Source organism: Dendrobates tinctorius, unplaced genomic scaffold (genome assembly GCF_039654945.1).
Source record: "Dendrobates tinctorius isolate UK_male_01 unplaced genomic scaffold, ASM3965494v1 ptg000043l, whole genome shotgun sequence".
Taxonomy (NCBI): domain Eukaryota; kingdom Metazoa; phylum Chordata; class Amphibia; order Anura; family Dendrobatidae; genus Dendrobates; species Dendrobates tinctorius.
The window spans coordinates 31,403,165-31,428,155 of record NW_027361711.1 but is presented as its reverse complement, the minus strand read 5'-3'; the positions used below and the strand labels follow the sequence as shown (position 1 = coordinate 31,428,155).

Genomic DNA, 24,991 nt, shown 5'->3' with positions numbered 1-24,991 from the left:
AAAGATCTAATGTTAAAAATAATTAAAAAAAATAAAAAATCCGGTTATACTCACCTTCCGATGTCCCGCGCAGTGTCCCCAGGCCTCCGCGATGCCCCGGCAGGTCCCGTTCCCAGCGAGACAGCGACGTCAGCAAGGGTCATTATCGCAATGCATTACTGGGAACGGGACCTGCCGCGTGTATCGCTGAAGCCTGGGGACACTGCGCGGGACATCGGAAGGTGACTATAACCCGATTTTTTTTTTATTTTAATTCTATTTTTTACAGGGATATGGTGCCAGGAGGACAGACTCCTCTCCTCCAGACCATGGGTACCATCAGCAAATGTTCTGCTTACTTTTCGCATGGTGGGCACAGCCACATGCGGAAAGTAAGCAGAACAGTGCAATCATATGGGTGCTGAATTGCTGCGATTCCGCAAAATTAATTAGCATGCTGCGTATTTTTCCACGATGCGATTTCCGCAGCATTAGCATAGGATTGCATGGGATGCTGTTTTTTTGCATTTTCGCTGCAAATTCACGCGTTAAAAACCGCTGCGAAAAAACCATGACGTGTGAACGCAGCCTTACTGTTCCACCACCCCAACCACTCCATATACCAGACATCTGCCATTCCCTAATAACCTCACTCTCCAACATCACTGAAGAAGAGCTTACTTGCCTCCTTTCCATATCACACCTCTCCACCTGTGCACTTTACCCCATCCCTTCCCACCTGCTATCCAACCTCACTAACACGCTCACTGCAGCCCTAACCCATCTCTTCAACCTATCCCTATCTTCTGGTACCTTCCCTTCTGCCTTTAAACATGCCACCATCACACCTATCCTCAAAAAAACTAACCTTGACCCAACTGCTATGCCCAGCTATTGCCCCATAGAACTGCTCCCGTTTGCTTCCAAATTCCTTGAGCAGCATGTCCATGCTCAACTTTCCTCTCATCTCTCTCCTTGACGACCTCCAATCTGGCTTCCGCCCCCAGCACTCCACCGAAACTGCCCTGACCAAAATTACTAATGACTTACTCACAGCCAAAGCTATCAGACAGTTCCCCATCCTCCTCGACCTGTCCTCTACCTTCGACACAGTCGATCACTGCCTACTGCTACAGATTCTTTCTTCTCTTTGCATCAAAGACCTTGCCCTGTCCTGGATTGCCTCATACCTTTCCCATTGCACATTTAGTGTTTCCCACTCCCACACTACCTCCTCATCCCGCCCTCTCTCTGTTGGAGTCCTTCAAGGCTCTGTCCTGGGGACCTACTTTTTTCCATCTATACCCTTGGCCTAGAACAACTCCTAAAGTCCCATGGCTTCCAGTACCACCTGTATGCGGACGACATTCAGATCTACCTTTCTGCTGTCCAGAATCCCAGAGTATCTATCAGCCATATCCTCCTTCTTCAATTCTTGCTTCCTAAAACTCAATGTAGACAAAACCGAACTCATCATTTTTCCTCCATCTCGCATATCTCCCCTTTCCTACCAATCTATTATGGTAAATGGCATCAAGCTCTCTCCTGCACCTGAAATCCGCTGCCTCGAAGTAACTCTCTACTCTGCCCTGTCCTTCAAACCACACGTCCAAACGCTTGCCACCTCCTGTCGCCTCCAACTCAAAAATGTTTCCAGAATCCGTCCCGTCCTCAGTCTACTAAAACTCTTGTGCATGCCCTCATCTCCCGCCTTGACTACTGCAACACCATCCTCTGTGGCCTCCCTGCTAACTCTCTTGCACCACTCTAGACTGTCCTCAACTCCGCTGCCCGACTAATCCACCTCTCTCCTCGCTACTCCTCTGTATCTCCCCTCTGCAAATCCCTCCACTGGCTCCCAATTCCCCAACAAATCCAGTTCAAACTACTACAAAGCCATCAACATCCTGTCCCCTCCCAATATCTTCCCAGATGTAATCTTCGATCCTCCCAAGACCTCCTACTCTCCTCCACACTTATTCGTTCCTCACAACCGCCTCCAAGATTTCTCCCAAATATCCTCCAGCCCTGGTAATTTTCTTTCCTCAACACGTCCGATTATCCACCACCCTCGGATCCTTTAGACGGAACCTGAAAACCCATCTCTTCAGGAAAGCTTACAGCCTGCAATAACCATTCTGCCACCTCACTACCACCAGTGCTGCTGCACTCCTGACCTTCTGTCTCTTCCTCATTATCCCGTAGAATGTAAGTCCGCAAGGACAGGGTCCTCTCCCCTCTTCCCCAGTCTGTCATCGTAAATTTGTTTACTGTAAACGATAGCAATAACTTTGTATGTAACCCCCTTCTCATTCACAGCACCATGGAATTAATGGTGCTATATAAATAATAATAATTGACAGAAGGCACGGACAGGGATGCCGGCGCTGATTGAGCACTAGGCACCATGTGTCATACAACCGTATGGGAGCCCTGGGACCACCAGTGCCTACACCAGAGGACTGGCGCCGGCACGGAAGGTGATTAAAGGCTTTTTTATTTTGTCAGGGCCAAGCGTGGGGCGTGAGAAGGGGTTGTCCTAGTAGTAAACAACTGTTTAAGGCGACACAGACTACTCATAATCAATGTAACGCTGAGCTGTTAAAGTACCTGGAATTGAAGACTAGAGGAGTCCAGCTCTACCCCTCTAGGGATTATGATGTGGGATGTTGTAATGTATGATAGTATATTACACCATCCCATATCATAATCCTGGTAGTAGGACCAGTGTGATGTTCCCTTTGGACGGACTCTTCCTGCTGTTGCCTACATTGTCTCCACACCAGTCTCTGGCTACAATTGTATCCAAGATAAAATCGGACTGTTTGCTAGAGTTAGCTGACCTCCATTCAGACCTCCACTCAAGCCTCCATTGCACTCTTGCACTGCACCATTATAGCCTTTTGAGAGTAATGGAGTGATGTCAAAGGAACAACTGCAGCAGAATGTCTGACTTGTAACGCAATGTTGGCCAAATGCCTTCCGATAGTTGTGTAGACCCTGTTTGATGCCTTAGGCTTGGTATGTGACGTCTAATTTCTTTCGTAGTGCAAAATGGGTGATTTTGTGGACCAAATGGGAAGACTATTTCTAAAAAAAAAAAAAAAAATATGCCAAGATCCATGTTGCTCTTTATACTGTGAACAGCTGTCATGGCCTAAACCTGATTCCATGGGCTGCAGCACGTCCAGACTTGTTTCCCATTGAGCATAGTGGTGGTGTTATTTGTCGGCAATTGCAAAGTGAACTGCCGACAGTGGATCTTCATGATTTGTGTACCCCAGTGCATTAAGGGTGGCAGAACATTTCTCAGGCAACCAGTAATAACCTTAATAATGGCATGCCAAGTTGTGTAAGTGCGTTTATTTCTGCACGTGGGTATGTAAACTGAAAATAGGGTTTTATCTGGGGAGAAAAGGAGATTTGCTCACCGGGCAGCATTGTGCACAACCGCTTATAGCACAGGCTGTTGCAAACCCACAGGATGAAGAACAATCAAAGGTAGAACTGTTTGGGTTAATTCCTGTGCTTCCTGTACAGGGAGAATGTTGACAGATCGAGTCAAAGACCCATGAAGATTAAATACGGTTTGTCAACGCGTTTTGAAGTGGCACACTTAACAAAGAGATCCAGGACTTTGGGGGAAAAAAGTGCCAGCACTAAAAGGCAGGTAGTTGTGACTTACCAGCCTGTGGTGCCCACCATCGTTCTCCGTCAGCTCCCATCGGTGGTTCAGCTGCTCTCTGTCAGCAAAGTAGCCAGGGTTGTGGAGTCTGAGTTGGAGTTTAGAGTTGGTGTCGTGGAAATTGAGGAGTCGGGGGTTTGGCTTACCGACTCCACAGCCCTGATATGAGGGAGTCGAAGTCATGGAAATTGAGGAGTTGGAGTAGGAGGTTTGGCTTACCGACTCCACAGCCCTGATATGAGGGAGTCGGTGTCATGGAAATTGAGGAGTTGGAGTCGGAGGTTTGGCTTACTGACTCCACAGCCCTGAGAATGGCACTTCCTATTCCGAGCTGCTCTGCTGATAGGGCGGGACTGCAGGCGTCCTGTATGACAGTCAGCTCCCCCAGTTAGGCTGTGGGGATCCAGCTGTCAATCAGTATGACGTTGGATTTCTTGCCCTGTCAGTAAAACAAGGTGGAAAAGAAACCGCCGCTCTATCGTCGTGACGTTAGTGGAAATCGCTGAATTGCCAGCAGGCATGCGCAGTGATCCCTCTTTGCCGACGGAGAATGGTGACGGTCGCAACAGGCAGATGGTTACATGCCTGTTAGTGCTTGGGCACATTTTTTTCTTTTTCAAAAATCTCGAATATGCCTTTTAAATTATCCACCTTTGATTATTTCTGCACGTGGGACTCATATTTGACACTGAACAATTTGAGATGTTTTTAAAATATTTTTCCATTTTTTTTTCATCATTTACATATCATTAAAATGTCTGTCTATCCTTTGATTTTCATAAGTCCACTACTTCTGTCTGCCTCTGTGTAGCTTTGTATGTGATCTTCCTCATATTTTACATGGTGTCCATTCAGTACATGCAGAGTGGTTATACTGGGACAGGAGTGTGGCAGTACCTTACAGACCATAATATGTCTTGCATCCAGTTTCTCTTTTCTGAGCACAATTTATAGTGATCCAAGGACACTGCTCCCAGTGCTGCAGATCTCCATCACGGACGTGCAGATTCTCTTCATTGACTGTCCGCTCCAAGAATATAAATAAGGATTTTAAACTGATAATCTTCATTAATGTGATAAATGATGTATAATAATGATGAGCGAGTGTGCTCGGATAAGGCGTTATCCAAGCACGCTGGTGTGATAAGTGTGTTCGAGTCGCCATGGCTGCATGTCTCATGGCTGTTCGACAGTTGCAACACATCAAGGATTGCCTGTTTGTTGCTTTGATAACGCCTTATCTGAGCACTCTCGCTCATCACGTAGTATAATCGTCAGAAGCTGTCTAGAAGCCTCCTTGGCAGCGATCACAATGACATTCCCCATTGGAGCCTAGGTTATTAATTTAATATTCTTTCTGTATATACACAGGGCGTCAGGTTAGAAAAAAAACATTGGGATAACTTTGGATTCTAAATTTAAAAATGTAGGAACCAAATGATTATATTCTTGTTGATATATATTAAAAATCTACATTGCTACATAAAAATAGTTTACACTGAACTGTGGACTGACCAGGGGAATAATGGACTGTGAACTAAATGTTTGTTTGCCCAGCAAGGCCTCGGGGTTACAAAAGAAAAATAAATCAATAACTTGGAACCTTTTTAAAAATGTCTTGTGTATATGTTTGGTAGTTATTGAACGTGGAACTTTTGATGCTAAATTTGTAATCTCTGATAATTTTTCAGAATGGTGCAGCAACAGCCTGCTTTGCGATTTCGTGGCCCCACACCGCCGCCTGTTGCTGTTTTGAGGGGCCCTCCTCCTCTTCTACGCCCTCCACCTCCTTTTGGCATGATGCGAGGGCCTCCACCGCCTCCACGTCCCCCGTTTGGAAGACCTCCTTTTGACCCAAATATGCCACCAATCCCACCACCAAGTGGTATTCCTCCTCCGATGGGTCCTCCACATCTTCAGGTAATAGCAGTACAAGTGCAGCTGCACTTCAGAAGGATGTCATCATAACATTTTTATGAATGTGAATTTCCTTGAGTGACTTCCATTTTATTATCTGTTGTGGTTATACAGTGAGCTCTCCCACATCAGTGTCTGTTCACAGTGGGCATTGAAACTGTCCTGCAAATTAACACAAGCGTATATCCTCTTTAGAGAATGTTAGAAAACGTTCAGATCAGTGTTGCCATTGATGTGCCCATACACACAGCACTAGAGTTAAATTGAAGTCGTCAGAACCAGTGAGCATTTCTTGTTGCACTGAAAAATACCGTAAATACCTATATATTTTTTTTCCCTCCTTTACTCAGCGACCTCCCTTTATGCCCCCACATATTGGAAGTATGCCACCTCCTGGAATGCTTTTTCCACCTGGCATGCCACCGGTGTCTTCACCTGCCACCATCGCTACTCCCAGTCCAAACAATGCTCCAACACAAGCACCAACTCTGCCTCCAAATGAGGAGATCTGGGTGGAGAACAAGACTCCAGACGGAAAGGTTAGTAGACCCCCTTATAACCTTTATTTACCCTGTGGTGGGCAGCCCCATGATTCACTTTCTCCTGTAAGAGTAATTTCTAAGTTCATTTTACATTACTGGACATGACACAATTCTTGCCTTAGTATTAGGTGAGAAAATTGCAACATATGTCTATTTTAACACACACGTTAAGTGGTGGAAACAAAAATGGTTTATGTCACCGTTTTCAGAGACCTGTACCGTTTTTATTCTTCCGAATGGCAAGCTGATGGCATTTTGGGGTAGATGCGATAGTTTGATTGCTTTTTATTGTATTTTTGTTACATTTTTAATAAGGATTAAAAGGGGGTGATTTTTAAATTGACTTTTTTTTTTTTTTTTTTTTTTACATTTTTAGTCCCTTCAGGGAAGTTTAAGCCTGCGATTGTCTGATTGCTTGTACTATGTACTGCAACACCACAGTATTTCATTATATAGTAGGTAATCCCTGTCTCCTATGTTGGAGGGTAGCAACGGGGGCTTTCACCTGGCCCCTTGCTGCCTCAGTAATCCATCTGTTTCTTCATGATCACGTCGCAGGGGTACTCATGAAAGCTGGTGCACGCAGGCATCAGCTATAATGTTTTAACACCAAGAACTTATCGTTGATGGGACACAGCAGCCTCTGCTTGCTAGTCCAACACACCTCTTCCTGTGATAGGCACCTCACTGTCTATGAATATTGTATACACAGAGCCTGGTGTGGGCGGGGTTAGCTTTCTCAGCTCTGCTGCATTCCTAAATCTAAAAGCTCTGATTGTGTCTGAATGGCTGCACCCAGTAATCTAAGTGATACATCGTTGTATTCAGGATCTGTTTGCCTATATCAGGCTGTACTCAGATGAGGTAGCAAAAACCTGCTGACAGATTCCTTTTAAGAAAATTATAGTATAATTTTTTTTCTCATCGACTTGTATTAGCGACAGATGGCCTCACGTTTCATCCTTCGTTCGCCGGATCCGTCGAAAATTGTTTGTCCATCGGACGGAGACAACGTAACATTTTTTGTCTACGTTGAAAAATCAGACAGCGACGGATCCGTCGCCGTCCGTCGTTTGCTAGAGTGGAAGGCTATTGGCACCGGATCTGTCGGAATCTGTCAAATGACGGAATCTGGCGACGGATTCCATTTTTTTTAGCTGAGCATGCGCCGATTACTATCTCCACCCCAAACTATCTTAATTTATAATTCTTTAATAAATATATTTAAAAAAAAAAAAGCAGCTTTATTGTCTTTCAGTTATTTAATGATTGGGTGACAAGGTGCAGTACTTTGGGTGACAAGGTGCAGTACTTTACAAAATAGAAATGTAAATACTTAGGTCCCCAAAAAAAAGAGAAAGGTATTCAAAGAGTGATACCTTTATTGGCAAACCAGAGAAATTATATTTGCAAGCTTTCAGGGCTCAGAAGGCCCCTTCATCAGGCTAGGTTAGGATATACTCTCAAAACCCCTTTTCTCCTACTCCTCCTTGGGGGACACAGAGACAGTGGTACTCCCCTGCAGTATACACCCTCTCGCTGGCTGAGATTTCTCCAGTTCTTTGCTTAGTGTCTGTAGGAGGCACTTGGGTCTGGTTTCAGACCCCTCTGTTTTTATTTTATTTTTGAATTTTCTGTACATTTTTATTTTTTAATTAACGGAGTGAAGGGGGCGACGGTTCCTTTCTATGGCCCGGTCTCCCCCGAACCATCAACAGGTAAGCACGCCTCCCCGTACATTTTCCTGCAACGATTGGGGCTAATTCCTCTGACGCTGGTTCCCTTACGGATATGAGGCCAAGCGCAACAGGACGTAGCAAAGGAGTGCATGGAGAAGGACTTGAGCAGCGCTTTTTCGGATAACCTGAATCAGCCCCCGAGCTCTCCATCCCCCTATCACAGGGTGGATCGATTGAGCATACCCCCTTTAAGACCTCCTCCAGCTCTGCTACATCGCCCGGAGGATGAGACAAGAAGACCCTGGACAGCGACGACCTGTCTGAGCACAGGAGTGGAGGTATGGGGTCGGGTCCTGCCCCCCGGGAGAAGCGCTGACTTAATGTCAGCGGTGGTGCACCGGCGCTCCATCGCGCCCCCGCTCTCGGTGCTCGGGTAGGCCAAAAATTTAGTCCCCAGCTTTCCGGCCTGCTAGGCCGCAATTTGAATGGCGCCACCCGCGCTAACGTCGCCACCCCCTTCTCTTGGCGCCTCTCGTTATTTACGAGACGCGCAATTCTATTCTCGGGGGCCATGTCTTCAGCTGCCGTTAACCCTTTCATGAGCGCTATGCCTGCTCTGGACAGCTGGATACCGGGTGACACCACAAGGCCACCGTTTTTTCCTCCCGAGGGACCCAGCGCAGGACGGGCGGGGTAAGCTGCATCTGCCCTCAGATTAAAGCTTAACCCCTAACACGACACTCTGCCGTTAACCCTTTCAGGAGCGCTATGCCTCAATCTAAGGAGGCTAAACGGGCTGTTTAAAAAGCACACTGCGTTTTTTACTGTGTGTACCACTTGCAAGTCTGCCTTACCCAGTGCACAGACTAATCCGTTATACACGGACTGCGACCCGGACTGCTTCCTGACCTGCGCTCCAATATCCCTTGCCGCCGCCGCTACTGACGGGCCTCCTGCATTTAGTAACCCTGAGTGGGCTGCGTCTCTGTCACGGTCGGTGGAATCTCTGACCCAGGCAGAAAGCGTCCTTACCTCCTGCGGAGGGCTCTGGCGTCGGCCGTGAACCGTCCCCCAGCAGGGACCACACTCGTCCAAGGGACGGTCAGCGCCTCAGCATCGGCGACTCCTGTCTCTCGCTTGCCCTCTCCTGAGGTTCACAGCGAGCACGGCTCAGAATTCGAATCTGACACGTCAGCCCCTCAGAATCCCCCAAACTGATGAAGAGTCGCTTGATTTTCTTATAGAATCAGTCAACAGGATTCTGAAGTTGAATGAGGAAAATATTCCCGCTCCAGCACACCCTTGCTCATTTAAGGAAACCTAGCATGTGCTCACGTTATTTACCAGCCGTCCAGTAACATATGAATCGGCCACATCACATAAGCAGTTCACAGGGCAAAAGTCTACTCAGGCTAAATACCCTTTTCATCCAGACCTAATGTAGGATTGGTTACAATCCCCTCCGGTGGACCCTCCTGTATCGCGTCTTCCTTCTAAAACGCTCCTATCTGTTTCTGAGGGTTCCCCAGTCAGAAACCCCTCCGATTGTCAAATTGACTACCTTGCCCATTCAGTTTTTTGAGTCTTCAAGAGCAGCATTTTTTTCCATCTTTCGCGGCAATTTGGGTCACTAAGGCAATGGCCGCTTGAGCAGAAGTCTTGATTACTTCCTTCCAAGGTACCAATCTTCCTCCGGAGGCAACCACTGTCGCCAGGCAGATAATTCACGCAGCTGACTTTGTAGTAGACGCTTCTTTTGATGCCGCCAATTGCGTGGCTCAAACTGCCGCTAATGTGATCTCCATTAGAAGAGCCCTATGGCTCCGCGGCTGGCGGGCGGATGCAACACCTAAAAGATCGTTGTCTTCTCTCCCCTTTCAAACGTTTCGTTGTTTTGGAGAGAAACTGGACGAACTCATTTCCGATACTACCGGGGGAAAAAGTAAATTCCTTCCTCAACAATAGGGGCTGTTCGACCGTTTTGCAACCAACAGCCGACGAGTTTTCGATCTCGCAATAATTCCTGTTGGTCCTCCTCTACCTTCTCTTCCGGATCAGGTCGGTCCCCGCGCGGAGACAGAGGGTTCCAGGTCTCATACAGACCTAACCGCTCTTGGAAACCAAGGCCTAGGGCTTCTGGATCTAAGGGAGCCAATTCTCACAGATCTACCCAACGACGACAAGTGGGTCAGGGAGCTGGTGTCCTCCGGATACAAGAGAGAATTTTCTTCTGCCCTGCCAACTCTGTTTTTTCCTTTCCTCTCCCCCCAAGGAAAAAGACAAGAGCCTTCCTTTGGGCTGTTCAGGCTCTAAGGGCCTGAGTCATCATTCCGGTCCCTCATCGCGAAAGGTTCAGAGGATTATATTCAAACCTTTTTGTGTTTCCAAAAAAGGATGGGATGATGTGACCCATTCTGGGTCTCAACCTGTTAAATCAGTTTGTCAAAGTACGGTGATCCGAATGGAATCTCTCCGATCAGTTGTCGCTTCCATGGAAAAAGGAGAGTTCCTAGCATCCATCAACATCAAGGTCGCTTACCTTCACATTCCGATCTACCTACACCACCAGCAGTTCCTGCGTTTTGCAATTCACAAGGAACACTTCCAGTACATTGCCTTGCCTTTCGGACTCACCACCGCCCCCAGGGTCTTTACCAAGGTCATGGCGGCTGTCATGGTCATTCTCCACTCTCGGGGAGTGGTGGTATTACTGTATCCGAACGACCTGCTCATCAAGGGTCCGTCCCTTCCAGCCTGCGAGGAATCCATGGATAACAGTAAATACACTTTTTCGCCTGGGGTGGAAGATAAACTTTGAAAAGTCTTTCCCAAAACCGGCTCAGCAGATTCCCCTTTTAGGGATGATCTTGGACACTTCCTGCGGGTTGGTCATTCTCCTTCCAGGAGAGACCCAAGCCTTACAACAGGCAGCGCGACTGTTTTCTCACTCCATTCGTTTCGGCATGAGAGTTCTAGGAAAGTTGGTGTCAGCGATGGAAGCAGTTCCATTTGCACAGTGCTCCCTTTGTCCCTTACAACATGCGTTGCTGTTAGCTTAGGACAAGAACCCGTTCTCCCTGGACCGTCGGATCCCTCTGTCCCTGCGGGTCAGGCAATCCCTCAGGTGGTGGACACTGAGGTCCTCCCTGAATCAAGGCGTTTTTTTTTCTCCCAGTAAGATGGTTGGTAGTAACCACCGACGCAAGTCTCCTCGGCTGGGGAGCGGTCTTTCGTCGCCACACGACACAGGGTCATTGGTCAACCCAAGAGTCAGTCTCCCCATCAACATTTTGGAGATTCAAGCGATCAGATTAGCTCTACGGAGTTTCCGCCATCTCCTCGCAGGTCACAACAGGATCCAATCCGACAACGCCACGGCTGTAGCGTATATCATCCGCTAGGGAGGTACCCGGAGCAGGATGGCCGTGCACGAAGCGAGTCACATCCTCCATTGGGCCGAGTGTAGAAAATTGGGCGGCAGATTTTCACTGTCGCCAAGGCATTGCCTCGGGGAAGTGGTCTCTTCATCCGGAAGTCTTTCAACAGATTTGTCATCGTTGGGGGACTCCAGATGTGGATCTCATGGCCTCAAGGCTAAACAACAAGGTTCCTCGGTTCATTGCCCGATGGTGTGATCCATGCGCCATCGGAGCGGACGCCCTAGTTCTGCCATGGCTCTGGTTCCGGCTCCCGTACATCTCCCTCCTCTTCCCTTGCTTCCGAGGGTCATCAAGAAGATCAGAGCGGAGGGGAGTACCATTGATCCTTGTCGCGCCAGATTGGCCGCGCCAAGCATGGTATGCAGAACTAATACATCTAGTTGCCGACGTCCCCTGGCGACTTCCAGATTGCATGGATCTACACTCGCAGGGCCCGATTTACCACCAGAACTCCGGGGCCCTGTCTTTGATGGCGTGGCCGTTGAATCCTGGATTTTAGCACAGGCTGGGTTCTCTCACGACGTGATTTCCACCATGATTAGTGCTAGGAAGCCTGTGTCAATGTGCATCTATCACCGCACCTGGAAAACCTTCTTTTCGTGGTGCAAGGATCATGGTCGATCACCTCTGGTGTTTTTCCATTCCGGCCATATTGGAATTCCTTCAATCTGGTTTAAAATCAGGCCTCGCGCTTAGCTCGCTCAAGGGCCAAATTTCGGCTTTGTCAGTGCTTTTCCGACGCAAAATTGCCACCAAACTTCAGGTCAAGACGTTCATTCAGAGAAGAATCCCATGTGGCGCCTCCTTATAGAAGGCCATTGGAATCAAGGGACCTTAACCTGGGTCTCGGGGCCTTACAGGAGGCCGCTGGACGTGTCACTGTCCGTCCTCTCTTGGGAGGTGGTCTTTCTAGTGGCAATTACGTTAATCAGACGAGTTTTGGAATTGACAGCTCTGTCCTGCCGTTCTCTGTTCTTGAATTTTTCATCAGGAAAAGGTAGATCTCAGGACGTCCCCGTCCTTCCTGCCCAAGGTTGTCTCTTCTTCCATCTCAACGAGGGAATTGTTTTGCCTTTCCTTTTGTTCGGCGCCAGTCCATCGCATCGAGAAGGCTCTCCACACCCTGGATGTGGTTAGGGCGCTGAGACGGTACATCTCTCGGATGGCTCCCTGCCACAAGTCAGAAGCCCTGTTCATGCTTCCATAGGGGCATAGGAAGGGTCTAGGCGTGTCAAAGCAACGCTAGCCAGGTGGATTTCCCTGGCGATTCAGTAGTCCTATCAGGAACGCGCCTGTCCCAGTGGGGATTAAGGTGCACTCTACCTGGTCAGTGGGCGCCTCTTTGGCCATTTGGCACCAGGCCTCGGCAGAACAGGTCTGCAAGGCTGCGACTTGGTCCAGTCTGCATGCTTTTTACAAAATATTACGAATTTCATTCTCAGGCCTGTCTGCAAAGTTGCGACTTGATCCAGCCTGCATACCTTTAAAAACATTGTCTAATTCATTCTCAGGCCTCTGCGGATGCAGCCTGCAATCGGCAGTACCTCACTGTTGACTCAGTGGTACATGGGGTATTAGCAGATGTATGCTCCCCACCCAGGGACTGCTTTAGGACATCCCACTGTCTGTGTCCCCCTATGAGGCGTAGGAGAAATAGGGATTTTTGTGTACTCACCGTAAAATCTTTTTCTCTGAGCCAATCATTGGGGGACACAGCACCCACCCTGTTTAGCCTATTGGCTCACTGTAGCATTCTTAGGCTTTTACTTGGTTATGGTTATTATTGACTGTTTATGCTCCTGCTTTTTTTCATCTAACTGGAGAAATCTCAGCCAGCGAGAGGGTGTATACTGCAGGGGAGGAGTTAACTTTTTTCCTGGTTTACTTAGTGTCCTCCTAGTGGCCAGCAGCATAACACCACTGTCTGTGTCCCCCCCCAATGATTGGCTCGGAGAAAAGGATTTTACGGTGAGTACACAAAAATCCCTATTTTTCTGTGAATGCACTCCTCATCTGTGACTTGTCAAAGAGCGGGGAGGGTAGCTGTGACTTGTCAAAGAGCGGGGAGGGTAGCTATGACTTTGACAGCATAGATCACAGGGGAGGTTACCCTGGCTTGGCACACAGGACATAAGGCTTGGTCAGTGATCTGGCTTGCATAGGAACAATGAGCAAACCGGTAGCAAGCCATGCCCCCTTATCTGTGATGTAGCATCCCGAAAGAGAGGGCAGGGTGGTACATTCAGTATCTATATCTGTCACTGTGGGTTGCTCTGAATAGCACATACTGTGACAATTGAAAATACTATGTCTATGAGCTTTTTCGTTTTTGAAATTATGTCGATATGAATACATTTTTGTCTTCCCAGATAACCCCTTTAAGTCCAGTGTACAATACAATATGTTTCTTACTACTTTTATTTTATTACACAAGGCATATGTGCATGTTTAAGTAGAAACCTTTTCTGTATGTTTTAAAGGGATCCTTATAATGGTGAGGGTCCGACTTACTGTTCACCAATCAATTAGCTGATAGAAGGATGCTCTCATGAATGTGTTGTCCCCTTGTGTTTATCAGGCACAGCTCCACAGAACAGCTGTGCCTGATACTACATCTGTCTCAAAGTAAATGGGACTGAGCTGCAGGACCAGACACAACCTCTACTAAAAGTGTGGATCTGTATTTTTGATGAATTTATTCAGTTAATTGGTGATCCTGATGAAAATTGGCATAGGTCATCAATATAAAAGTCACAGAAAACATTTTAATCTATTCATGTTTCTTCAGGCTTATTTCTACAATGCTCGTACCCGTGAATCTGCATGGACTAAGCCCGATGGTGTAAAAGTTATCCAGCAATCTGAATTGACTCCACTTATGGCACCTCCAGTCCAGACTCAAGCTCAAGTGCAGACTCAAGCTCAAGTAGTCCAGGCACAAGTGGTTCAGGGGCAAGCAGCGCAGATTCAGGGACCAGGCCAAGTGCAGGTTCAGGGACCGGGCCAAGTGCAGGCACAGGTTACTCATGCACAGGCTGTCTCAGGTGCCTCTCCAACTACAAGCAGTCCATCATTAATGGTGTCTTCATCTGCTGCTTCATCTAGTCAGTCTTCTACAACAAGCACTAGCACATCCACTTCTCTGTCACACGTTGTGCCTAGTAAGTATGATTTCAGAGTACTTGTTTTACTCCCACATGTGGATCTCATACTTCAGGTAGGGGGTGCATGATCTAGACTAATTCTTATATGGTTCTCTATTATTTTTGCTTTATGAGAAGGGGGTATAGAGGAAGAATTTGGGGGAAATTATGAATGAATTTAGTCTTCCTTTAAAACAAAAAACATTGGCGCTCGTTCATCATATATGATGTATAGCTAGCTCTTGGTAAATGTATACTGTTTTTCTTCCATTTAGGTTCATCTGCTCCTGATCAATCTCACAGTATTTCTGTGACAGCCACATCTCCAGTCAGTGTTGCCATTTCTATGCCCACAGTCTCTTCAATACAGACTCTTCCTCAGCAACTGTCCCAGTCATTGCCACCCACTATTCCTCATGCTTTGCCACAGCCCACTGCAGCAATTCCAGCTTTTCCTCCTGTTATGGTACCCCCATTTCGTGTTCCCCTTCCTGGCATGCCCATACCACTACCAGGTAATGTATCAGTAATTGTACTTCTGTCTGTGTACATCAAGTCTAGTCTTTTACAGGTCCTTAACCACAATAAGTGATAGCGAACGCAATACCTGGAAGTGAGCAGTGTCTGTAACCATGCCCCCTGCCGTGACTGAAACCGGAACGCTGCAGGGGGCGGGAATAAAGTTAATTTTCTCTTGGGTTAGTTTGCTATAAATTGTACAGGACAATAGAAGTGGTTCTGCAGCTTACAGTAGGTCATGAAATTTTTGGGGGGCGATATTGGTGGTACTATGTCATGGTAAAAAATAAATAAAAATGCTACGTGCGAAGGTTAGGATAATTTACAGGGTGTGCCCAAAACGGAGCAAAATAAAGTATATCGGTCCTAGCAATTTACCATTTTTGTGACAATCTGTTTGTAATGCTTAAAAATGACTGCAGATGGCAGAGTTGTAGGGTGTGCAGTATACCTGTGGAGATGTTTGTTATATACACGTTTTGTATCAACGGGGAGTTATTTAGGCATGACAGAGATTTCAGACCTTTCACTTTCTTTTCAATTGGAATCTAATTACTTCTCGGGGACATGAAACCACTATTCTAGTGATCTCTTTTGTTTGGATCCCTAATTATAACATTTCAGAAGATCTAAGGAAATGTGTTATTTAAGTACCCCTATAAATACTCTAAGGCCGGGGTCACACTTGCAACTGCAGTGCAACAAACTCGCGCAAGTTTCTCGCCTCAATACCCGGCACTCGGGTCCGGAGCGTCCAGCTAGAAAGACAATGCAGCTGCACACTCCGGTCCCGAGTGCCAGTGGCAGTGCCGGGTATCTAGGTGAGAGACTCGCGCTGCACTCGCAAGTGTGACCCCAGCCTAAGACCTATGTTATTGATTTCAGATGCACTCTTCACATTCAGTGTATGTGTTCCTCTGCATGTCACTAAGTTAGCAATCGTTTCTCACAGGTCACTTATCTAGATAGGTTCTGTTATTTGAGGACCTTGATCCGTAAAGTGAATGTGAGCGCCACCAGAAAACTAGTATCATTGCATTTAACACATGACCCTGTAGCCTTTGCTCCTCTGTCCATTACCACTGATTGTATCTATGTACGTGCTGGGAACTTCTGAAATAGATTTCTGAATCCTACAGTGGTAGAGAAAGTGCATCTAGTAGTCATTTACACTCACAACTGTACAGTAAGGCAGAGTTTTGCTAGGACTAATCACAAAATGTACCTTCGCAACTGTCATAATAGAAACGTTACAGAGTTCAGTCGTTTTCAGTTCAGGTTTGGTTCTTGATGTAATATGTACGGTGTCCAGCCCCATGCTAGCGGACAGTGATAGTCATGTTCAAATCTGTTTGCATATCCATTTTACAGGTGTAGCAATGATGCAAATAGTAAGCTGCCCGTATGTAAAGACAGTGGCTACTACCAAAACCGGTAACTTTTTCCTAATGTTTTAGTTTGTGGTTGTTTGGCATGGTACTGAATGCACGTGTACATAATTCCCTTATTTGTCCATGCAGCATTTTTGCGATCCCTCCCCTACCCCCCAGCACATCAGTATAGTGACTTAGAGTTTAGTTTTAGGTTTAACGCACGTTTTTGTTATTCCAACATTGCTGAAGTTCTTTTCTATATCTCTAATTGTTGTGGCCTTTTCCTGCATGTATGTGTGTTTGTGCATTATTCACTTAAGGATAACTCCACTTTCTGAAAGGAATTCTAATTTCACCAGATCAATGCTAACCCCCTTCATGTGGTAAGATTGATCCCGTGGAACACAAATGCTATGTATCTTTACAGAGTTGAAATCTGTTTCTTTTAGGAAGTGGGTTTATCTCTACCTGTCTGCATCTATGCAATAGTCTATAAAAGAAAAACTGTTCATTGTATAGTTGTGTTTTTTTTTATATAATGCAGTGACATTGCAATTGAAATCTAAAAATATAAATACAAATTTTAGTTTAATTTTATCAGAATTGAGCATATGCCATGGGTGCAAGCGTCTTGCTCACTGACACCTACGAGTACCTGATATCAGTTCCCAAATTTTTATTAACATATGTGTGGTAGGTAAGCAAGTCCTAGGCAGATCCTGCATCACATTGCCTACACAAGGTTGGTTTGTTGTCTGTTACCATGGACAGACAGAATTTTTTTTAATTGTGTCTATTGCTCTTGAAAGGTCTATTGCACCTTCTGACACATTGTGGAATTGCTACCTACTGTAGTATATACTTGATGTGCTGCCATGACCCGTCTAACCTGCACATCAATACTTATGATCTCAATGCTAGTTTACATTTGAATCAGTCAAAAGAATGTTACTCGCGAATTACCTATTGTTTATATCAGTTTTTTATGTTAAATGTATACTTATCTTCTTTCCTTTAAATAATTTTACATATTGCTATTTTTTAGTTTTCAAAAATCCAAAATCTTGCAGCTTTCTCACTCACTAGACGGCCTGATATTCTATTTTTATTAGCAGCATGGACATAAGCAGCACTAAAATGTCTGTGACCCTATTGATTGGTATAGAAGTATTTCCGCTCATGCTGAGATCTAGGCAAAAGCTGTTTTACATATGAAGGGGAGGAGGTGAGCTGTGACAATCCCCATAGTGAATCCTGTGTTATGTACTGTTTATAGAGGTGTTGACTTTCATTATCCTACGTCTGATGATGAGACTGCTGGAAAGTCTTCTGTGCAGAACAAGAAGTGCAAGTCCAGTGTTGGACATAGAAACATGATTTATACAATAGGTAATTTTCTGATGACCCCTTCTCTTTAAGCAGAACCTGCCATGTCCCCAAACCCTACTAATCTACAGGTTAATAGCCTTACAATGCTGTAGAGCTGTCATACTGAAAGCTTAACTACTGATAGATTATTGTCATTTTCTCCCAGGAGTCGCCGGCTTTCAGTCAGAGGCATGCCCAGAGCATCTACAGCCGTAAGCATGCCCCAGCATTATTTTTTATTTGGTTAACTTGCGGCGCAGATTGAGCTGTTAAAGGCTAGTTTCACACTAGCATTCGTGGGCGCAGCGCCGCCGCTAAGCCCCGGCCGCGCCCCCTCCGGTCAAGTTCCTCCTCTGATCGCATGATGCTGCATGCGATCAGCGTATCCTATATTTAGCGTTGGATACGCTGATTGTGCGCTTACCGTGCGCTGGTCTGATTTTGCTGGCGCTGCGCCCAGAGGACAAAAATGCAACACAGCGCGTTTTTGTGCGCTGGGCGCAGCGCCCGCAAAATCAGACCAGCGCACGATCAGCTAATCCAACGCTAAATATAGGATACGCTGATCGCATGCAGCCTCATGCGATCAGAGGAGGAACTGACCAGAGGGGGCGCGGCTGGGGGCAGGGCTTAGCGGCGGCCCTGCGCTGCACCCACGAACGCTAGTGTGAAACTAGCCAAAGTACTGGGGTGTGCTTACAGCGACTACTCGCAATGCTGGAGGCTTCCAGGAGGTATAAAGTTTTTCTCCCAGTAACCACACTTTCAGCAAGACAGCATGGTAACGCTATCAATGTGCAGGTATACAGTGTTTGAGGGCATGACAGGTTCCCTTTTAAACACTCTTCCCCCAAACTTAAATGTCACTGTACTTTTCTCATGAATAGTTACCAAACTTGCTACCACTGCTTTTCTCTGTAAGATCAGAAGTCTTCTCTTTCTTTGATTCCAAAATGGATGGTCTATGCTGTGTAATGGACACATAAATTGTCAATGTCTCTGCATTCTCTTGTGTATGTACAAAGACCTAACCCCTTCAGTAACAAAAACGTTAAAGATTTGCTTTCTACCTCACTCCTTTGTGCCTAAACGTGTGCCAATGTCTGTTAGGTGTCTTGCCAGGTATTGCTTCTCCGATTGTTCCAATGATTCATCCACAAGTGGCTCTAGCTGCATCTCCTGCCACCTTAGCAGGAGCCACGATATTGTCAGAGTGGTCTGAATATAAAACTGTTGACGGCAAAACATACTACTATAATAACCGCACTTTGGAATCCACGTGGGACAAACCTCAGGAACTGAAAGAAAAAGGTGGGTGTAGCTATTGAATAATCTGTCATGTGATACTTACTAAAGCAGCCCTGCTGGCAGCATATATGTCTGATTTAGTTTAAGATGTAAAAATTAGTAGATTATCCTTGTGCTAAACTTCACTGAAAAATGAGTTTCATAGGTTGTCCAGGATTTGTATATTGATTAACTATGTCTTTGGTCATCAATATGTCAGATCGTTGCAGGTCTGCACTACACTCAGCACTCCAATGCTGCAGCTGGATGTACACAGTGTATAGCGCTGGGCTTGTTTGGAACTACACACACCACACACACACACGTATATTTTTATTTGCTTGTTTGATGGGAAGTGTGTGTTGTAATGATTGAAATAATACTCACTGATCAACACCTCTTCCTAGTTTCAGCGGTTATGCAGCAGTAAGTCACCCCTTCTGTAAACTGCTGGCTCTTGGTGTGGAGCAGAGGTCACTTTCTCAATATAAGGCCGTAACAGAAACACACGTCACCACTTCTTCATTTTTCACCCACTCCTGATTTTGGCTTCAAATACTGATGTGAAATACTGACCAAATAATGAACATCTGTGATTCAGAATGAGTCTTTGTAGCTTTGTCCCGACTCTCTCGCTGTGGCCTTGCCCCGCGAAAATTCAATAATGACCCCTGCTCCGTACAACAACCACTGTATGATTCAGCAGGTCACAAATGCAGTCACGTGATGCTGGCGCACTGCTCAAGATGGCGACCGCGAAGTGTATAACTAATATTATACTTGCACACATGATCACTAACAAACGAGTAAATTTAAAAAAAAAAAAATCACTTGTTTGGCACTTTAACCCCTTCGCACCCGAGCCTGTTTTTGCCTTCGTGACCGGGCCAATTTTTTCAATTCTGACCAGTGTCACTTTATGAGGTCATAACTCTAGAACGCTTCAACGGATCCTACTGATTCTGACATTATTTTCTCATGACATATTGTACTTCATGATGGTGGTAAAAATTTTTAGATATGATTTGCGCTTATTTGTTAAAAAAATCAAAATTTGGCGAAAATTTTGCAATTTTCAAACTTTTAATTTTTATGCCCTTAAATCAGAGAGTGATATCGCACAAAATAGTTAATAAATAACATTTCCCACATGTCTACTTTACATCTGCACAATTTTGGAAACATAATTTTTTTTTTAGGAAGTTATAAGGGTTAAAAGTTGACCAGCGATTTCTCATTTTTACAACAAAATTTGCAACACCATTTTTTTTAGGGACCACCTCACATTTGAAGTGAGTTTGGGGGGTCAATATGACAGAAAATACCCAAAAGTGACACCATTCTAAAAACTGCACCTCTCCATGTACTCAAAACCACATTCAAGAAGTTTATTAACCCTTCAGGTGCTTCACATGAATGAATGGAATATGGAAGGAAAAAATAAACATTTAACTTTTTTTCACAAACATTTTACTTCAAAACCATTTTTTTTTATTTTCACAAGTGTAAAAAGAGAAAATGAACCACAAAATTTTTTGTGCAATTTCTCCCGAATACGCCAATACCCCGTATGTGGGGCTAAACCACTGTTTGAGCACACGGCAGAGCTCAGAACGGAAGGAGTGCCGTTTGACTTTTTCAATGCAGAATTGGCTGGAATTGAGATCGGATGCCATGTCGCATTTGGAGAGCCCCTGATGTACCTAAACAGTGGAAACCCCCCACAAGTGACCCCATTTTGGAAATTAGACACACCCCCCCCCCCCCCCCCCCAAGGGACTTATCTAGATGTGTGGTGAGCACTTTGAACCCCCAAGTGTTTCACTAAAGTTTATAATGTAGAGCCGTGAAAATAAAAAAAATCATTTTTTTTCCACAAAAATGATCTTTTAGCCTACAATTTTTATTTTCCTAAGGGTAACAGGAGAAATTGGACCCCAAAAGTTGTTGTCCAATTTGTCATGAGTACGTTGGTACCCTATATGTGGGAGAAAACTACTGTTTGGGCACACGGTGGGGCTCGGAAGGGAAGTAGTGACGTTCTGAAATGCAGACTTTGATGGAATGGTCTGCGGGTGTCATGTCGCGTTTGCAGAGCCCCTGATGTACCTAAACAGTGGAAACCCCCCCACAAGTGACCCCATTTTGGAAACTAGACCCCCCCAAGGAACTTATCTAGATGTGTGGTGAGCACTTTGAACCCCCAAGTGTTTCAGTAAAGTTTATAATGTAGAGGCGTGAAAATAAAAAAATCATTTTTTTTCCCACAAAAATGATCTTTTAGCCCCCAATTTTTATTTTCACAAGGGTAACAGGAGAAATTGGACCCTAAGAGTTGTTGTCCAATTTGTCCTGAGTACGCTGGTACCCCATATGTGGGAGAAAACTACTGTTTGGGCACACGGTGGGGCTCGGAAGGGAAGTAGTGACGTTCTGGAATGCAGACTTTGATGGAATGGTCTGCGGGCGTCATATTGCATTTACAGAGCCCCTGAAGTACCTAAACAGTGGAAACCCCCAATTCTAATTCCAACCCTAATCTCAGCCCTAACCATAACCCTAACCAAAAACCTAACACCAACACACCCATAACCTTAATCCCAGCCCTAACCCTAGCCCTAACCTGTGTACCTGCTTTTTTTTTTTCTTTACTTTTTTTTATTTTTGTGACAAGATTGCTGCCCTGCGATCTGCGATCATAGTAACGCCACTTCTCCTCTGATCTCACACTGACAGATGATCAGAGGTGAAGCAGCGTTACTATGTGACAAGATCGCTGCCTGGCACATAATAACGCGACTTCTCCTCTGATCTCACAATAACAGATGATCAGAGGAGAAGCAGCGTTACTGTGTGACAAGATCGCTGCCTGGCACAGCTGTGCCAGGCAGCGATCTAGTCACACAGTAACGCTGCTTCACCTCTGATCATCTGTCAGTGTTAGATCAGAGGAGAAGCCGCGTTACAATGAGTGAGATCGCAGGGAAACAAGCAGCTTTCCCAGCGATTTCTCCCATTGGCTGCTGTGACGCTGACGCCATCAGGACCTGAACCAATCAGGTCTCGATGACGTCGGGGGTCCCAGCATGCATTGTGCACCGGGATCCCCGCGTTGTAAGGTATGTGGGGGTCCCGGGGGGCACAAAACCACCGACAGTAGATAAACGTCGGCGCTGCACAAAGCCCAGCAAGCGCAAACGTTTATCTACTGTGGGCGGTCGGGAAGAGGTTAAGATTCTCCATTGTATGCTGCTATAGGGAATAGTTAGCATTGTGTAGGTTTAGATGTTTCCGTAGTTCTCTCTTCACTTGACCGTTCAGTTCAATCTGCAGTCAGACATAGCTCTACATAGTGCAAAAGTGGGTGGTTTTTATACTCAAAGGTACAAGCATAAACTGCATACATAAAACAGTACATCCATATGTCAGGATATTCCCAACTCCAGGTTAGTCTTGTTGAAATTGTGGATTTGCAACAGTAGTTTGAGCCATTTAAGTGAATTTCGAGCTATTCAAATGGAGACTTGTCACCTGTTTGAGTGATGAGGTCATCAAAGTGAGAATTTAATCATCCATGTCCCGAATATTTCTGTAGATAAAGAAGTGGAAAAACTTAAAGAGCCTGTTAAGATCGAACCTGTCGTAGAAGAGCCGCAGCCAATGGAGGCTGAGGAAGAAGTGCCAAAGGAAGAGCCTCCCAAGGAAATAAAGGAGGTAAAAACCTACAACCAAGTTTTTTGGTACTGTGCTTCTTAATTACTGTTTGATTTGGGTGTATTGTGATTGAGTTCCTTGCATGCAAGTAGTATAGTGTATATATTAATAGTACTTTTGGCATGTTTGTGTCCAGTCACATCGAAATAGTTATGGCATATTCGAGGTCAACAAATATGCTGGGCTGTTGAGCAGTATAATAATTTAAAACAAGTTATCTATGGCAAATGCTGGCCCATCTGTCCATTTTAAGAAAAAAAATTAATAATTTTGGGTCCTGTGGGATTTCTAATATGAATATCGTATTTCTTAAAGGGGTTCCGTGGCTTAGTGTAAAATGTTCAGAAATATTTTATATGCAAGAATGTGGTTTAGGCCGGTTTCACACATCTGTGTTTAATGATCCCAGTATGAACCACGATATGTGAATTTGCTTTTGATTCTTCGGAGTTCGGGTCAGGAGAACTGGAGCCAGATTATATATTGCGGTCCATACTCGGACAGTGATACACATGGATGTATGAAACTGGCTTTAGTAACCTCTTTGAATTCGGCAATATTTTCTATGCCGTTAAAATCACATGCCATTGATTGGCCAGTCTACTGTTTTGTACACTCAACGGTCCCATCCAAATGATGGCTGCTGATGGACAGGCGCGTGATTACATGTATGATTCCAACTCCCCTTGTGCACAGTATTTCAGTGGAACAAACTTTTCCCAGGAAAATCCACTTGTGACGTCATGTAGCATGTATGGGTGTATGGAGCAGGTTTAGAAGACAGCGAGCGAGCGTCCACCTGTAATAGCAGCGACCAGAGCTGAGCTCCAATCGATACTGTAAACCCAACAAATGCCGTTGTCAGTCACTGACAGCATCATTTCAACTGCATGATCCTGCTTGGCTAAAAAAAAAAAAAAAAAAATCTCACGCCCACATAAAAATAGACCATTTTTAAAAATGCGTTTATCAAATGCGTTATGGTACGGTTTTTTTTTTTAACTTCATTTTTAACATAAAACAGAATTTTTATTGGCCAAATATTTTTCCGTTATATTTTCATACTTCCTTTTTTTTTTTTTTACTCTTCTACGCTCAAAATATTTCCTGTTCCGTTGTTGGTCCCATACAGTATTATTGTATTACAATAGTAATAATGTCCCTCATAATGTAGTAATGTCCCGATCTTTTACTTGTAATAATGTCCCAAATTTTGTTGCTCTTTACATACACACACACAAAATGGCAGTGACATCAAGCGTCGCCATAAGAGATGCTGACGTCAGCTCTCGGCCTTTGGACTCACATTCAGTTGAAAAGAAGCGCTGACGTTGACGGCCCCTGGTTTGGGTTGCGATCATATGTGCCCGGGGGCCGAACAAATGGATTAAAACACTAAAACTGCGTTTCTTTTGTCACTGCACGCCACAGAAGAAATAAAACAAAAAGTGGTCCAAACAAATTATGTAAATCAAAGTATTGGCAATAACAAGATTTTTTTTCTCCTATGCCTCATTGGGGGACACAGAGACTGTGGGTGTTATGCTGCTTGCCACTAGGAGGACACTAAGTAAACCACAAAAAAAGTTAACTCCTCCCATGCAGTATACACCCTCTCGCTGGATGAGACTTCTCCAGTTCATGCTTAGTGTCTGTAGGAGGCACTTGGGTCTGACTTCAGACCCCACCGTTTTTATTTTATTTTTGAATTTTCTGTAAATGTTTATTTTTTAATTAACGAAGTGAAGGGGGTGACGGTTCCTTTCTACGGCCCGCTTTCCCCAGAACCAACAACAGGCAAGCACGCGGAGTATACCTCCCCCGTACACTTTCCTGCGATGTTTGGGGCTGATTCCTCTGGCAATAATGGCGATGATCCTTACGACTGGTTCCGTTAATCCACGGATATGAGGGCATGGAGAAGACTGGACAGCGCTTCCAAAGGCCCTGAATCAGCCCCATAGCTCTCCATCCCCCTACCATAGGGAGGATCAATTGAGCATGCCCCTTTAAGAACTCCTCCAGCTCTGCTACATCAGCCCAGGAGGATGAGAGCCTGCATGGATGGCCCGGACAGCGCTGAGCACTGGAGTTGAGATATGGGGTCGGATCCTGGGCCCGGGGAGAAGAGCTGACTTAGCGTCAGCGGCGGTGCATCAACCCCCATCGCGCCCCCCTCGGCGCTACCGCGGGTAGCCCGAAAAATTTAGTCCCCAGCTTTTCCCGGCCTGCTAGGCCGCAATTTCAATAGCGCCGCCCAGGTTCCTACCGCGGGTAGGCCCAAAAATTTAGCCCCCAACTTTTCCGGCCTACTAGGCCGCAATTTGAATAGCGCTGCAAGCGCT

The 24,991-nt window shown here is 45.5% G+C and overlaps 1 protein-coding gene across 5 annotated transcripts in view; it reads left to right on the top strand.

Moving 5' to 3' along the window:
• Positions 1-24,991, top strand: part of TCERG1 (transcription elongation regulator 1) — a 119,395-nt gene that overhangs the window by 5,551 nt on the left and 88,853 nt on the right. For 2 of the 5 annotated variants that reach the window (XM_073575257.1, XM_073575255.1), the window contains exons 2-8: positions 5,356-5,584; positions 5,932-6,120; positions 14,031-14,403; positions 14,661-14,900; positions 16,276-16,338; positions 18,756-18,956; positions 22,528-22,646. In XM_073575257.1, coding sequence (XP_073431358.1) covers positions 5,356-5,584; positions 5,932-6,120; positions 14,031-14,403; positions 14,661-14,900; positions 16,276-16,338; positions 18,756-18,956; positions 22,528-22,646 — 1,414 coding nt within the window. The remainder of the gene's footprint in view (positions 1-5,355; positions 5,585-5,931; positions 6,121-14,030; positions 14,404-14,660; positions 14,901-16,275; positions 16,339-18,755; positions 18,957-22,527; positions 22,647-24,991) is intronic. The other 3 variants (XM_073575256.1, XM_073575259.1, XM_073575258.1) reach the window with 3 other exon arrangements.